This window comes from Danio rerio, chromosome 4 (assembly GCF_049306965.1).
Source record: "Danio rerio strain Tuebingen ecotype United States chromosome 4, GRCz12tu, whole genome shotgun sequence".
In the NCBI taxonomy this organism is placed as follows: domain Eukaryota; kingdom Metazoa; phylum Chordata; class Actinopteri; order Cypriniformes; family Danionidae; genus Danio; species Danio rerio.
Genome location: NC_133179.1, coordinates 8,240,978 through 8,256,546, shown reverse-complemented (window position 1 = coordinate 8,256,546; position 15,569 = coordinate 8,240,978). Strand labels below are relative to the sequence as shown.

Genomic DNA, 15,569 nt, shown 5'->3' with positions numbered 1-15,569 from the left:
TACTGATTTTTTTCTATGCTTGTTTTAAATGCAAATAGCAACGGTCCTACTACCAAACCATGCGGTACTCCACATTAAGCTTGTATAGGGGCAGATAAGATGAAAAGGCTTAACCCAAAGTCCTCGAAGACCAACTTGATTAATCTGGATCATATTTTAAAATGCAGATCTTCTTCTATGCTTGTTCTAACGGTAAATAGCAATGGTCCTCGTACCAAACCATGAGGTACTCCACATAAAGCTTGTATAGAGCCAGACAAGTTAAAAAGGCTGGATGTAAAGTCCTTGTACACCTACATGATTGAACTGGATCATATGTTGAAGTAGTTATCTTTTTTCTTTGCTGGTTCTAAGTGTAACTAGCAACAGTCCTAGTTTCAAACCATGTAGTACTCTACATTAGGCTTGTATGGAGCCAGACAAGTTGAAAAGGCTCGACATAAAGTCCCTGTAGACCTACATGATTGATCTGCAGCATATGTTGAAATACAGATCTTTTTCTGTGCTTATTCTTACTGTAAATAACAATGGTCCTAATACTGAACCCTGTGGTACTCCACATTAAGCCTGTATAGAACCAGATGAAAAGACTCGATGTTAAGTCCCTGTAAACCTACATGGTTGATCTGGATCATGTGTTGAAATACAGATCCATTTCTATGCTTGTTCAATAGATGTAAATAGCAACAGTCCTAGTTTCAAACCATGCAGTACTCTACATTAGGCTTGTATGGAGCCAGACAAGTTGAAAAGGCTCGACATAAAGTTCCTGTAGACCTACATGATTGATCTGCAACATATGTTGAAATACTGATGTTTTTCTATGCTTGTTCTATGTGTAAATAGCAATGGTTCTAGTACTGAACCATGCGGTACTCCACATTAAGCTTGTATAGAGCCAGACAAGTTGAAAAGGCTCCACGTAAAGTCACAGTAGACCTACTTGATTGATCTAGATCAGTGGTGCCCAACCTGTTCCTGGAGATCAACCCTCCTGCAGATTTCAGTTGCTACCCATATCAAACACACCTGAACCAATTAATTAGGACCTGAACACCACTTGATAATTACAGGCAGGTGTGTTTAATATGGGTAGCAACTGAAATCTGCAGGAAGGTAGATCTCCAGGAACAGGATTGAGCACCCCTGATCTAGATCTTTTTCTATGCTTGTTCTAATTGTAAATGGCAACAGTCCTTATACCAAAGCATGCGGTGCTCAACATTAGGCTTGTAAGGAAACAGACTAGTTGAAAAGGTGTGATCCCTGTAGACCTACATGATTGATCTGGATGATATGTTGAAATACAGATCTTTTTCTATGCTTGTTCTAGGTGTAAATACCAACGGTCCTAAAACAAAACCATTTGGTAGTTCACATTAAGCTTGTTTAGGGCCAGACAAGTTAAAAAGCCTCAACGTAAAATCCTTGTAGACCTATGTGATTAATCTCGATCCCACGTTGAAATACAGATAATTTTCTATGCTTGTTTTAAATGTAAAAGGCAACGGTCCTAGTACTGAACCATGCAGTACTTTACATTAAGCTTGTATAGAGCCAGACAAGTTGAAAAGGCTTGACGTAAAGTCCCTGTAGACCTACATGATTGGTCTGGATCGTATATTGAAATACTGATGTTTTTCCATGCTTGTTCTAGGTGTAAATGGCAAAGGTCCTAGTACCAAACCATGCAGTACTCCACATTAAGTTTGGATTGAGCCAGACAAGCTGAAAAGGCGTAACATAAGGTCCCAGTAGACCCACATTGATCTGAATCATGAGTTAAAACACAGATTTTCAACTCCACATTCCACATTAAACTTGTAAATTGTATATAAATGTATGCTATATTTTAGACAAGTGAATGAAGATCGTTGTAGCATTTCCTATAGTTTTAGTGTGGATGGAAGGCTTAGAAATCTTGTGAGTGGAGAATGCCATATGCAAATGTAAAATGTAGACGTACCCAAATTCTAACATCGCATGGTGGGGACTGAGTTACGTCAATGAGTGTTAAAATGTGTATGTGTGTGTTCGCTCTGGTTGTGCCTCATCCTAGCATGTCTGACACAAGAATGCCAACTGTTCAAACACAAGCCCATGAAAACACACGCTTGTGGCCACAGGGTGTGTCTGGACCCTGCTCTCCTACGTAGCAGAATGAGATACCAGCTGTTTGAGACGATGTGCTCTGTCAGCAGGCACATTTAACTGAACGTCAGTGCTATATTGGCCTGTAGCTGTAGCCTAATCTCTCATATGGGCTCTTGATTGCCCCCTCCCTTCTTTTGGTCTGTATCAGATAGACAGATGGCCTGCATGCGTGTGCGTGATTGAATTCGAAAGAAACCAATCACAGATGCTCTAACCCGCCATTTCCGGCTCTTTAGGTGCACATTTCTCACTTTGTAGCGCTCTGAATTTTAACACCGTCTGAGAAATGACATGTCACTGTAACCTGATAGACGTTTGTGCGTCTCTGTGTATGATTACAGTGCAAAGGGGCTGAATGTTATCAGTTTGTGCTGTACTTCTGATGGACCAGGAAAACCTTGAAGGACTGAATTTGTTCCTCACTTGAACACAACAAACCTTCGAATCCTGTGTGGATTTGGGTGTGTGTAGTCTGACGGTGTTAATACAATGGACAGAAAGGGTCCTGCTGCCTCCCATTACAAGGTGTTTCCTGCCTAAAACGGTGCACAGTCAGCATGTATTGCAAGAAATTTGCAAGCACACACACATTAAAGCCTTTTGAGAAGCAGTGCATGACCGATTTGACATTTGATAGTGAGTTATTTGGTGTGGCGTGAGTTATTAACCCCTGTAATCAAGCTAAATTCAACATTATACTTGGCCTTGAGTTGTTATAGAGGGTACATGTTTTTCTTGTATATAATGGTAACAGTTTATATCTGTATAGGCATCCATGTTCATGTGAGTTTTATTTCTTGGTGTAAAATGACAGCAAGAGATCAAGTTATTTGTTTATTTTTTTTACTTATTTGGATCTGATGTAATTTTTGTACTGATAAAATGCATTGGTGTAAAGGGAAATATGGCATGTGGGAGTGTTTTAATAATGCAGAACCATGCGTTGAAGTGCCTATAAAAACAGAATACACTCTTATGAATTTTTAATTTAAAGCCTTAGATTATTAATGATATATATTTTTTTAGATTCTAGTCACGTGCAAGTCTTAAATGCCTGCTGTGCGCCTTAAAACCCATGCCACAGTTAGAACTTTCTAATGCAAACACCAAAATAGGTCTGTGCTGTTTCTCACGACTGCAAGAAACCATTTAAAAGGCATTTCTTTTCCAGTTTGAACTTAAATTTCTGTAAATAGTCATGATGAGTCAGTCTGAAGTGAATGAAGACTCATTCACTATATCTAATTAGCCAAAGATAAAACTGCAAAGACCGAACAGCAGTCTGTTACTTGCTTTTGCTAGTCAGAAACCAGAATTAGATGTTCTCTTGTGAACATTTTATTGGTCTGCGTCGTCTGTGCGTACAACATGACTCGACAGTATTTTTGGTCTGCTTTCCTGGAAGAGAAGTACAGTAAATTTTAATAGATATCCTCTGAAAACCACACAACTTTAAAATGGAGATAGTTAGCATTTCCATGAACAAGCTCAAATTAAACGCAAAATCTAAAATGCTAAAACTTTAAATAGCTAAAGCATGGTGTATATTGCCTCAATGAAACGTGTATTAACCCTCTTATGGCTAATATCTGTTTTCATCCTGAGTTGTAGGCCTGTCACAATAATCAATATATCGACTTACCATGCAATACTTAGAATTGAAGTGTTTTTTCTGTTCTTTCAATCTAAAAAACAATCAAGAGAAAGTTAACCACTTAAACTCTGCTGCTATTTGGGGATTTCCGCCTGGATTTTGCCTACCCAAATTTAAAGGCTTCCCAAATCCACATGCAGAGGTGTAAATGCAAAAATTTGGTATCATTTTAAAGAAAACCCTTTGAATTTTCATAAAACACTATTGAAAGTGTTTAAAATAACTGTATATGTCGTCTGTGTTACAATAAACCCCTAAAAAAAGAGGCGCTTTTTATGTTTTTTTTATAAACTCAAATTTGTGTACCTTTTAGGTTCTGTGTGCTCTAGCGTGCTGTAATTAATTTTGGTGGTTCCTGCACATGTCTGTAATCATAGGAAAAAAGAAAAAGGTCTCTACCATGATCTATGCAAAAGTTATTGCATTCCAACTGATGAGAGGTGCTGTACAAGCCACAGAGACCGATCCTTGTTTACATATTTCACTATTCTTTTGTTCGATCAAACATAATTCACTGTGTTTGGACCACATCAGACATATAAAAGGATTACTTATGCACATCACCTCAAAAACAGAGGAGAATGGCCCTGAAGGGCACAGCATAAGGTAAGAGATGACGGCTGTCTGTGCTATCTGGGGCTGCTTATTGATCATGAATGTATTGTTTACATTTCTGCGCCATGGAAACGCCACAATTCATTCAACAACTGTTTGGCATATGAATATAATTCAGTAAAAAGAATGCTAGAACTGTATGAGCAAGAGCTTTCATTTGAGCTGTAACTTGTACATGTGTCATATGAAAAAATATGAAAATGAACCAATGTAAAATACCTAGCTCGGGTATCCAAAATACTTTGTATTTAAGTGTAAATAACTTTTATACAGTAAAATAAAAATCAAAGTGATGCATATATGCATAAAATATAGATTCTACACTTTTCAAACGACAAACAGACCCCCACTTACTGGGGTCTGGTGCAATGCTAGCCCTTTAAATCTAAAAGCGAAAGTCAATGACGTCACGGACCCGGTACCGAGTCCGCAGAGTTTAAGTGGTTAAAAAAGCAGCGCTCCTAGTACTGAGCTTAGTGGTACTATATCAAAAGTGTAATTGGCTTTAGTTTCATCATACTCTGCTCATAGCCAGAAGAGCAACTGTGTATCTTAATATTCAGAATAATAAATGCCTTTAAAAGGGGCCTTGTTGTATGACCGATAGATATTTAGAGGCTGATGATGTTAACCCAGTGTGTGCGTTTGTTTCGACAGGCCCCCCCTGCCTCAGAGGCCCATGGAGAGGATGAAGAGGTTTAAGAGACGTTTGTCGCTCACCCTGCGTGGTAGCCAGACGATCGACGAGTCTCTCTCGGAGCTGGCGGAACAGATGACCATTGAGGAGAACAGCAGCAAGGACAGCGGTGAGCGCGTTCGCTTTGTTTGCTGTGTCTATTTCATGTGTGCAGGGTCACCGCTAATGTGAGGCAGTCGAGATTAGAGGCTGATTTATTAGTATTGTGGAATAATAGCTCTGGAAACCTGGAAATGATCCACAGGAACGGAAAGTAAAGGCCGAGTGGAATCGCAGGGGATCTATAAACTCATTATAAGATTTTTTTATAAGCAGCAGTTTCAGTAAAGTCTATTAAATCAGGTAATTCAAGCTTTTGTGAAATGACTGTTGTGTCAAAAATATTGCAGTGTCAACATCTATCGCTTGACTAATATTTGAAGACCACAAATATTCTACATTCTTGCAGTAATGTGAAAACGACTTCTTGTTTACTTTGGCCCTGACCGCTGAAATTTTCACCAGGGTTTTTGACTGGACTCCTGTATTTCTTTCAGAAATGTGTAGAAATAAATCCCAGTCATTTAAATCAATGGGGGTGTACAAACCGTTTCTATTGAAGGGACAAAATCCAAGCTTGATTGAGAGCTCTGGGTGAAAGTAAATATAGCAAACTGTATTACATTAAAGTTGCCTTCCTAATTTATTTCATAATCATTCATTCATTCATTTATTTACTTGTCGGCTTAGTCTCTTTATTAATCCGGGGTCGCCACAGCGGAATGAACCGCCAACTTATCCAGAAAGTTTTTAAACATCCACACACACACACTCATACACTACGGACAATTCAGCCTACCCAATTCACCTGTACCCCTTGTCTGTGGGGGAAACCAGAGCACCCGGAGGAAACCCACGCAAAGGCAGGGAGAACATGCAAACTCCACACAGAAACGCCAACTGAGCCAAGGTTCGAACCAGCGACCTTCTTGCTGTGAGGCGACAGCATTACCTACTGCGCCACTGCCTCGCCTTATTTCATAATATCTATAAATAAATAGAAAAATACTGTATACCTTGGGAATTGTATGGCAGAACATTTTAGCGGAATTAAAACCTTGACTTTTCCTAATCGCTGTAAACCTTGAAACAGGTTATCGTCCCATGCCTACTAACAATGAAAGTACATTTCTGGAGGATGAAACTATTTGTACTTTTAAATAATCTGTTTTACATTCATATTCACAGTTAAAAGAGAAATCTTGTGTTCTTCTTGTATTACTTCTCTGTTCCCTATTTTCATGCTAAAGGATTACAAGCTCAATAAACAGCATTTGTTGCATAATTGCTTCCACAATATTTCAGTTTTGTTCCGCGCTTCTATTACTATTATTATGAAAAAACGAATCTGTATTTAGGAAGTGAATGCTAGCAATTTTGTGGAGACTGAAAGGTGTTTTTTCATCAGTAAAGTGGTGTAAATGTTTTTATTTAGTTCTTTAAGGTCTTGGCATAACATTGTAACGTTCATTTTACATGCAGTTAATTACTATTGAACATGTTAAATATGAAATATCCAGCTTTTTACTTTTTTTTAGAAAACAAAAAAACAAAACCCGTCGCACATGTGTACATTTAAATTTTAGAAAAAAATATTAATAATATTAAAATTAAATACAACTAAATAATAATAATAAGCAAAATTTATTTTACTTTTATGTGTATAAAAGAAAAAAATAATAATAAAAATAAAAAGGAAAAGTTGTACTCTTCTATAATAACTTAAGGGTCCATCGTCTTTTTGTGATCTAAATCAGGTTGCCAAATAAAAAAAAAAAAAAAAAACATACCAGTACAGCCTCTTACAGTATATCATATTTTTTCTAAGGTCAAGTGGTGTAAAAGTTCCATGCTTAAAGGTTGGAGGAGATTTTTCCTTCCAATTGAGCAATATTAACTTTCTAGCCAGAAGCGTAGCAAAGGCAATCACATTTATCTTACTTTCATTAAAACATAAAGACTGTGGTGTAAGATGAAATATTGAAATTATGGCCTCAAGTTCTATATACAGTACGTATTTAATGCATCAGGGAGAAATTGAAATATTAGCTGCCATAGGTCTTTTAGTTTTGAACAAGACCAAAACATATGAGATAGTAGAGCAGGCTCAGCGTTACATCGGTCGCAATTAGACTTTACTGCTAGTTTCACTTTGGACCACTTTGTAAAACTCTGTTTTAAACTAATTGAAGATGAGTGAATATTGTCTAAAATGGATTGCCACATGTCTTCTGATAATTCAGTCTCCAGTTCCACCTCCCATTCTCTTTTTAATTGCACTGGGGTAAATATATAATATATTTTTACTATTTATTTTAATGAATTCATTTTTTTTTAATTGCACATGAAAATCATATAGATTTTTTGTTTGTTTGATGTGGTTCTATTTTAAATAGTAGCCCCATAAACTTCCACCATAAATGTCTCCTTTTATGAATTTTTCTGCTCTACTTAATTTTTTTTTTCTCCAAATGAATCGTTTCACTCTTTTCTACACCCACAGTATTTGATTTTCTCCAGGTCACCTGTATTGACCACACTGCCCCGTGTTAGTCACCCTGACACAACCATTTCAAGCGTTGCGTTAAAAGCTGTCAAGCTGTCGTTCTGATCTGTCATAACTGAAGTCTGCGCTATTTTTGTGACCATAAACAGTGCTGAGCCTGGATCGATGCGAAAGAAGCCTGCTGTCATGCTTCCAGTCATCCCGAATGCCAAAAGCATTGCAACTTCGGCTGAATGGAAAAGAAACGAAGCAAAAAACACTCCTCTTTTTCAAAGGGTTCGCTAGCTAGTAATTACGTAACAGCAATGACACCCCTGTGAGGAGAACGAGAGGAAGAGAACATGTGACAGCTTGAGAGAGACGGGCTAAATTAGCTTTGGTTGCCTTCAGGCCAATCTGAGGGATGGACAAAAATTACAGACAGCGTACAATGAGACACTGTGTAAACTGGAAGTCAATGTGCTATAGTGCGAGTTACAGTTTGTTCCCGTTTACCTTTAATCCCCTGTGCACCCGCCAGTTGTATTACAGTAACCGCAGTCATCATAAGTGTAGATTTGACTACCTTGGCCATTCTGGACGAGACCAGATGGTCAGGTTTAATGTCCTTTTCAGAGCACCAGTGAACAAAGAGTTTTAAGAGAAATGCAAGTGTGAAAACGAGGGCAAATGTTTCTGGAATGTAGGATTAACTGAGTTTTAGAAATGTCTTTTTTCTGTTAAGCGAGCATAATTGACCCTGAAATATCACTGAGCACGAATCAAACAAAAAGCTTTGATCCAAAGCCAAGCTAATTAGAAAATGTTACTGTTTTATGAGGTGAAGATGTATTACAGCGTATCCGCGGGGTCTTAAAAGGTATTAAAAGTTGATAAATCAATGCAGCGAAATTCAAGGCCCTTAAAAGTATTAAAAAGTCTTCAATGCTATTTAGTATTGCATTTAATATCATTTTTGATTATGCAGTGTATTGTTGTATGCTAAAGTTTGCCTGAATATAATCTGCGAATATCAGGATGCTGCGTAGTTTATGAAATCAGTGAAATCCTACTAGATTTGACATCATGCTGCTTTGTTTACTGCAGTAACTCAGGCAACACCATTATTTCTGAAGTTCTGAATGCGCCAACCTGCTGAATTAGCTAGATTTAATAGAGTTTTATTCAGTATATGAGTAATGTTTTAGTTTTTAATTAATTTCTTACATTAATATTTAGTAAGTATGCTGTAAGTTAAAATCTGGCCATTGTTTACGGTTAAAAAGTGGTTATAGGGTTTTAAAATGTATGGAAAGAGTCTTAAAAAAGGTGTTAAAGGGTATTGAATTTCACTCTCTGATTCCTGTTTATACTTTGTATTATATCAGTGCAGTGTTATTATTATGTCTGCCTACAGTTTTGTCATCCACTGCTTTACAGAAGGGTAGATTCTGATTGTTTTTCACCGAGTACGTTTACATGGACACTGATTTTCTGATTTTAATACGATTAAGACAATACTCTGATTAAGAGTCTAGCATATAGACAGCGATTATTGATTCATTTAATCCGATTAAAAATCAAACTAAACCGAAATTGATTTAAGACATGTGGAGTATGCCGACTTTAGTCGCGTTATTGAAGTGCAGCACAGACATATAAACACTGCAATCAAACTTGTGTAGGATTTTCACTGCATTTCGCGACAGGATATTTCATACACAGCGGTTTGACACTATCCTCTGTACCTACCGAGTCATTAAAGGACCACAGACAAACACACCATGAAATGCGAAGGTTTTTTTTCTTCCATTTGGCATGCGGTATCAATTTCCATTAAAACAAAACTCTTTCAGCAGTTCATACTATCATCCAGTATCTTGTTTGCCACTGAGGGAGTGCACGAAGCATTAAAGAAAGGGTGGCTGTAAGCATGAGTGAACATTTTCTGTGCACAAGCCCTTTTAGCCACCAAGCTTTAAAAAAGGGAGAAAAAAGCAGCAATTCTCTCAAGAGACTCATTTGAATGCCTGTTAATACCATGTGTAAACAATAATACATCTCTACTGATCACTTTTGATCAGATCTAGGACTGCGCAGTATTGGAAAAATACGACATTGCGATATTTTGTTTTGCTCCTATATATCGCAATATGAATACGACTTAAATGGCTCTATTTGGAAATATTTCATTCATTTAGATCATCCAGGATGATCAAGTATTTTTCTAGGCAGTGTGTTGGTAGGAAATATAATAAATTACAGGCATTTCTAAATAACTCTGGGGAGTCTAACAGCATTTAAATACAGCACTTGAACAAACCTAAATTAACAACTCATCATCATTATATAAATAAAAATACATATATTTAACTATATCTTTATCTTTTAATCTTTAATAAATCTAATCCTGTTAAGTGACGATGGTGGGTACACACATTAGGATATCGATGCTCATCTCTGATCAGATCAAGCTGATGTAGTTACACATGTAAAGTCACTTACAAGATTCTGTCTGCATTGGTTTTAGCAGCAGTGCCAACATGCTCTCTCACATCTTTCCTAAAACTATCCTCATAGACTATCATCGACAGAGCACTAGCATTCAGAGAATGCGTTTTATTTTTCTTGGATGTGGCACTCTTTCACCAGTACACTTAAATGTGCACAACAGCCTAAAACATGCCTGTTCAGCTATGCACACATTGAGTGTGGCTGTTTTTAGGTTTCTGTGTTGAATGTGGGGAATGGCACCGCCGTTGACCAGGCCATTAGTACGTCTGGCTGATGAATGTTTTATGAAGACCCTGCCGTTACGTAAAGGTCTTTGCCTTAATCCACACATTAGCGAGGGTTTCTAACGTATGTGCTGGCTTCTGCTACAATCCCGCTCAGGGTGAATCTTCAGTCACAAATTACATTCAGAGGAATAATAATGTGCGCTATGAAGACTGTTAGATATCAGATTCATTTAAATATCAGTTATTTCATATATATAAAAAGAATCTAGGTTTATTTATTAATAAATTACTCAGTTGAGTGGAGTTTTCTTCCATTTAGGTTTTGTTGGGACACCTCAAAGAATCATTGTCTGATTTAAAAAATGCCAAAGATCTGTGTTAATTATACACAACCTGACAAAAGTCTTGTTGTCAATCCCAGTTGTAAGAGCAACAAATAATAACTTGACTTCTTGTTGATCTTTTGGGAAAGTGGCAGAACGTCAATTTTCCCACATGGAGCTGAGATTTTGACAGAAATCAGTCAAGTTTGGTGAAGGAAAAATCATGGTTTGGGGTTACATTCAGTATTGTGGCGTGCAAGGGATCTGCAGAGTGGATGGCAACATCAACAGCCTGAGGAATCAAGACATTTTTGCTGCCCATTACATTACAAACCACAGGAGAGAGCAAATTCTTCAGCAGGATAGTGCTCCTTCTCATACTTCAGCCTCCACATCAAAACTTCTGAAAGCAAAGAAGGTCAAGACGCTCCAGGATTGGCCAGCCCAGTCACCAGACATGAACATTATTGATAAGATGGAGGAGGAGGCATTAAAGATGAATCCAAAGAATCTTGATGAACTCTGGGAGTCCTGCAAGAATGTTTTCTTTGCTTTTCCAGTTGACTTTATTTAATTATTTGAGTCATTGCAGAGATGTATGGATGCAGTCCTCCAAGCTCATGAGAGTCATACACAATATTCATTCTGTTTCCACTGCAGCATGACTTTATATTCTATACTGTACATTATTTCTGTTCAGTGACAAGACTTTAGTCTTAGCAAAGTCAGACCTTACTGTCCTAATTAAATAATGAAAAATCATTATTTTTTATTTTGGTAAAATAAGCATAATCAAGAGGCCTTTGCCTTTCATATAAGCCACTTCTGGTACCAAATGATCAACTAGAAATCAACTAAAAATCACTAGTTGTTCTGTGTTGTTCCTTAAACTTTGGATAGGCGACAAGACTTTTGTCAGGTAGTGTACATAAAACAAGCCATTTGGTTTATAGTCTTGCTTTACCCTTAGGAAAGATGTGTTTCTTGTGGATTGTGAAATTGATGCTCAAATGATATATTATTCAGCCCTAATTGGATCACTAAAAGTTGCATGTAATTCCACAGGTAGAGTCACTTAAAAGATTCTGTCTGCATTGCTTTAAGTAGCAGTGCCAACATACTACAGCATGGTACCATTGGTTTAATTTAAATATCAGTCATTTAATGAATATAGAAAGAATCTAGGTTTATTTAAAATTAAATAACTCACTTGGTGGAGTTTTCTTCCCTTTAGGATTGTTGAGACACCTAAAAGAATCATTATCTGATTTTAAAATTGCAAAAGATCTCTGTTAATTATACATTAAACGAGCCATTTGATTGATAGTCTTGCTTTACCCTTAGGAAAGATGTGCATGTAACATGGAAATGAGACATAGATCTTTTTGTCTCTCATAGTTGAACACTGATGGAAGAAAATTACAGATGCGTTTTAGGTCTGATATTTTGGTGATTTGACTTTTTAATGTGCAAGGCAAGTTTATTTATATAGCACATTTTATACACAATGGTAACTCAAAGTGTTTTACATAAACAAGAATAAAAGAAACAGGAAAATAAAAAAATATATAATTAAAATGTATTAAAACCGATAAAAACAGATTAAAATGTGTCAAAACAGGTTCTAAAAGAATGAACAAGAAATGTAAGACATAATAGTGTGATCTGTTGGACGTAGCACAGTGCTCATTCGGTAAAGGCACAGCTCGCAGACAACCTGTCAAATCCAGCAGGCTTGATTTAGCTTGGAGGAAGCCAAATCCTGTTCCTTGATTCTCAAATTAGATTAGTAATTTAAAGTATGTGTAATATAATGAATGATCAGTGTTATCGTGTTAAGCAGTGTTTTGCCCACAGGAAAGATGTTCACTTGTTTTTCTGTACAGCTTCCTTAAATTCTCAACAGCCTTTGTTTATTTCATGTTTGTGGTCTGGTGTCCAGAACAGGACAGTCATGTGCACCATCTGCCTTTCTAAACTTGTGCTTTAGTCATGCCTGTGTGTTTTTTGTGTGTGTGTGTTTATTTGGGCTATATAGTTCCCCCACATTTACAACGCTTCCTGAAGACTTCCCTCGTCTTCATAATGAAGAAAGTGAGGGAATTTATATCTGCCTGTGTTCATTTTGGCAACACGAATGAATGTCAGGGTACTTCACAAAGACCCCTAAGAGCTCGTCACCGGTGACTGTAGGCACAGCAACCGTAGAGCCAACCTCTCGCTGGGCCCAGGAGCTTCTGCTGACATGAAGTATTTTTCTCAGGAGCGCTGTTGCTTAGCAACAAGACAGGATAGACGTACAATTTACCATTGATATATTTATCCACTGAAAAATGATCAAGATATGGCTTTTCTTCCTCTGTTTCTGTTTTAGTGTATGGCGTTCCTCAGGGCTCTATCCTGGCCCCTGTCTTGTTCTTGTTATACATGCTTTATTCTGACAACACACAATTTGATATGCCCTTAAAAGTCCTATTTAATTAAAATATTTATTTTTTTATTTTTTATGTTTTAGTATGTTAGGAATGACAGTAAATAATATTAGACTAGATATTTTTTAAGACACTATTATACAGCTTAAAGGGACATTTAAAGGCTTAACTAGGCTAATTAGGTTAACTAGGCTGGTTAGGGTAATTAGGCAAGTTATTATATAATGATGGTTTGTTCTGTAGACCAGTGGTTCTCAAAGTGGGGTTTGGGACCCCCTGGGGGGCTGCAGGACAATGACAAGGGGTCACTTGGTGATTTTCAAAACTCAAATAAATTTTATTAAGCTATTTGAAAGACCATATTTTATTTATAACTCACAGAAGATAGTTAATAGTTGTGTTAAAAACAACAACAACATACAAATAAAAATCAGCCTTTAGTTTTTATATTAAAATGTAATTAAATTAATAAATTATTAAATACGGTTAATAGGCTGTTGCATTATTGTGTTGTCAATATGCTCATGTTTATATATGCCTATATTTGTGTCTGCAACATTTATATATTTACAGTATAACTTCCTTGAAAAAATGGGGGTTGCGAGTCACTGACATTGATATTTTGGGGGTCGCGGGCTAAAAGGTTTTTGGGAACCCCTGCTGTAGACTCTTGAAAAAAATTATAGCCTAAGGGAGCTAATAATTTCGAGCTTAAAATGGTATTTAAAAAATTTAAAACTGCTTTTTATTCTAGCCGAAATTAAACAAATAAGACTTTCTCCAGAAGAAAAAATATTATCAGACATACTGTAAAATTTCCTTGCTCTGTCAAACATTAATTGAGAAATATAAAAAAATTAAAAAAAATCAAAGGGAGGCTAATAATTCTGTTGTTTTGTTTTGTTTTTGTTTGTTTTTTTACGATATATTGATCTTATTCTTCAAGTGTTGCGAGTTTAAGAACTTCTGATTCAGCTGCGTATGGGAGAAATGACTAGTAATAATAAACGGCGAAAAACAGTCAAACTACTTGCATCCAGGAGCAAAACGAGCTGTTTTTAACGTCTAAAAATGAATGGAACTGAATGAGACTGGAGGTCTCGAGCCAAAAACATTCAAATGGATGCGCCCACTCCTACGTGAAGAATAAAGACAATATTGTGATATGAATACAATTTCACCAGGGGATTTAATATCTCTATTTGGAGTTTTGTTTTTAATGGTAGATTGACTGGGTTGATTCTTCAGTGCGAGTGCATCTTCATAAAATCTAATAAACACAATTAAGAAAAATATACAATTGAAATGAAGTGTTTAATTATTTTCAGAGTCTAACTGTATTCCAGTACAGTAAACCTAATCATTGTTAAAATACAATTTCTTGTGCCTGAATGCTTTAAAAATCAATATAGGGTTAAAAAATACATGCAAATGATCAATTATAATACAAACTCAACATTGCATGTGCTTTAAAGTGACTATTGTGAATGATCACATGCTGAAATGTTATATTGTGCAACCCTCATCCTATGTATTTGTACAATTGCATTTAATGTGCTCTGTATAAATTCAGATTTAATTTATTATCTTCTTAGTAGTGGCGTAAAATAGCTGGTTTTTAGCATTTGCTCCTGTTCAAATTCCATTGTTTTGGCTTAAATGCCCACCCACTGATGCTGCCGGTGGGTCGTTCCTCCATCTGACAGCATGACATATTGTCATGGCCCGACCTGTTGAGCATTACCATGGCATTGGCCGTGGAACATTCCGGAGTTTCCATGATGCTTATATGGAAATATAGTCCCTGTGCGCAGCTGGCCGTCGGTGGAACTGTACCACATGGGCTTAAACCTGCGCCACACTGAGCCTGGGCTGTTTTGTTGAGGTGTGTGTGTGTGTGTGTGTGTGTGTGTTTGAGCCTGGTGTTTTGTTGGATCGCCCTTAGTAAGCAGGTTGAAAGGCCCGTTGTAATGAGAGACACAGCTGTGGTGTGGGAAGATATGAGAGAAAGAGAGAGACCACAGCGAAAAAGAGAACGCTCTAAATAAATGAGGGAACCACACCATCAGCACTTTATGCTCAAGCATCAAAACAGAGTCTGCAAGCAACGGTGTTTAAAGTCAGCACGCAATCTAAGTGATGCTGTTGATCTGCCAGGCAATGATTTATCATTGTAGGTTAATGCATTGGGGGGAAAATGGCCTTCATTGTCCATCATTATAGGGGAATCATTTGCTGATGCAATAAGATGACTTTGCATTGACGACAGCAGGCAGCAAGTTCGCTCTGGCCACTCTGAGGAAACACTGTCTGTCTTTACAGCCCTGTCGGCAAGAGTGTCAAAATTTGCTATGTTGATTTTAAAGTAGATGCTGCAGAAAATCAGTTACCTTCCCGCGTAAAAACATGCTTTCTAGCATGAAAATGTT

The 15,569-nt window shown here is 37.0% G+C and overlaps 1 protein-coding gene and 1 long non-coding RNA gene across 4 annotated transcripts in view; both read left to right on the top strand.

The window, feature by feature from the left end:
• LOC141381591 (uncharacterized) overlaps nucleotides 1-15,569 on the top strand; it is a 419,099-nt gene that overhangs the window by 152,807 nt on the left and 250,723 nt on the right. The gene's annotated exons all lie outside the window — the stretch shown is intronic.
• Nucleotides 1-15,569, top strand: part of cdk17 (cyclin dependent kinase 17) — a 96,305-nt gene that overhangs the window by 39,347 nt on the left and 41,389 nt on the right. For all 3 annotated transcript variants that reach the window (XR_012401654.1, XM_021475145.3, NM_001201357.1), the window contains exon 2: nucleotides 5,081-5,229. Coding sequence is in view for 2 of the 3 variants with exons in the window: in XM_021475145.3 (XP_021330820.1) it covers nucleotides 5,103-5,229 (127 nt within the window). In the remaining variant the exon portion in view is untranslated. The remainder of the gene's footprint in view (nucleotides 1-5,080; nucleotides 5,230-15,569) is intronic.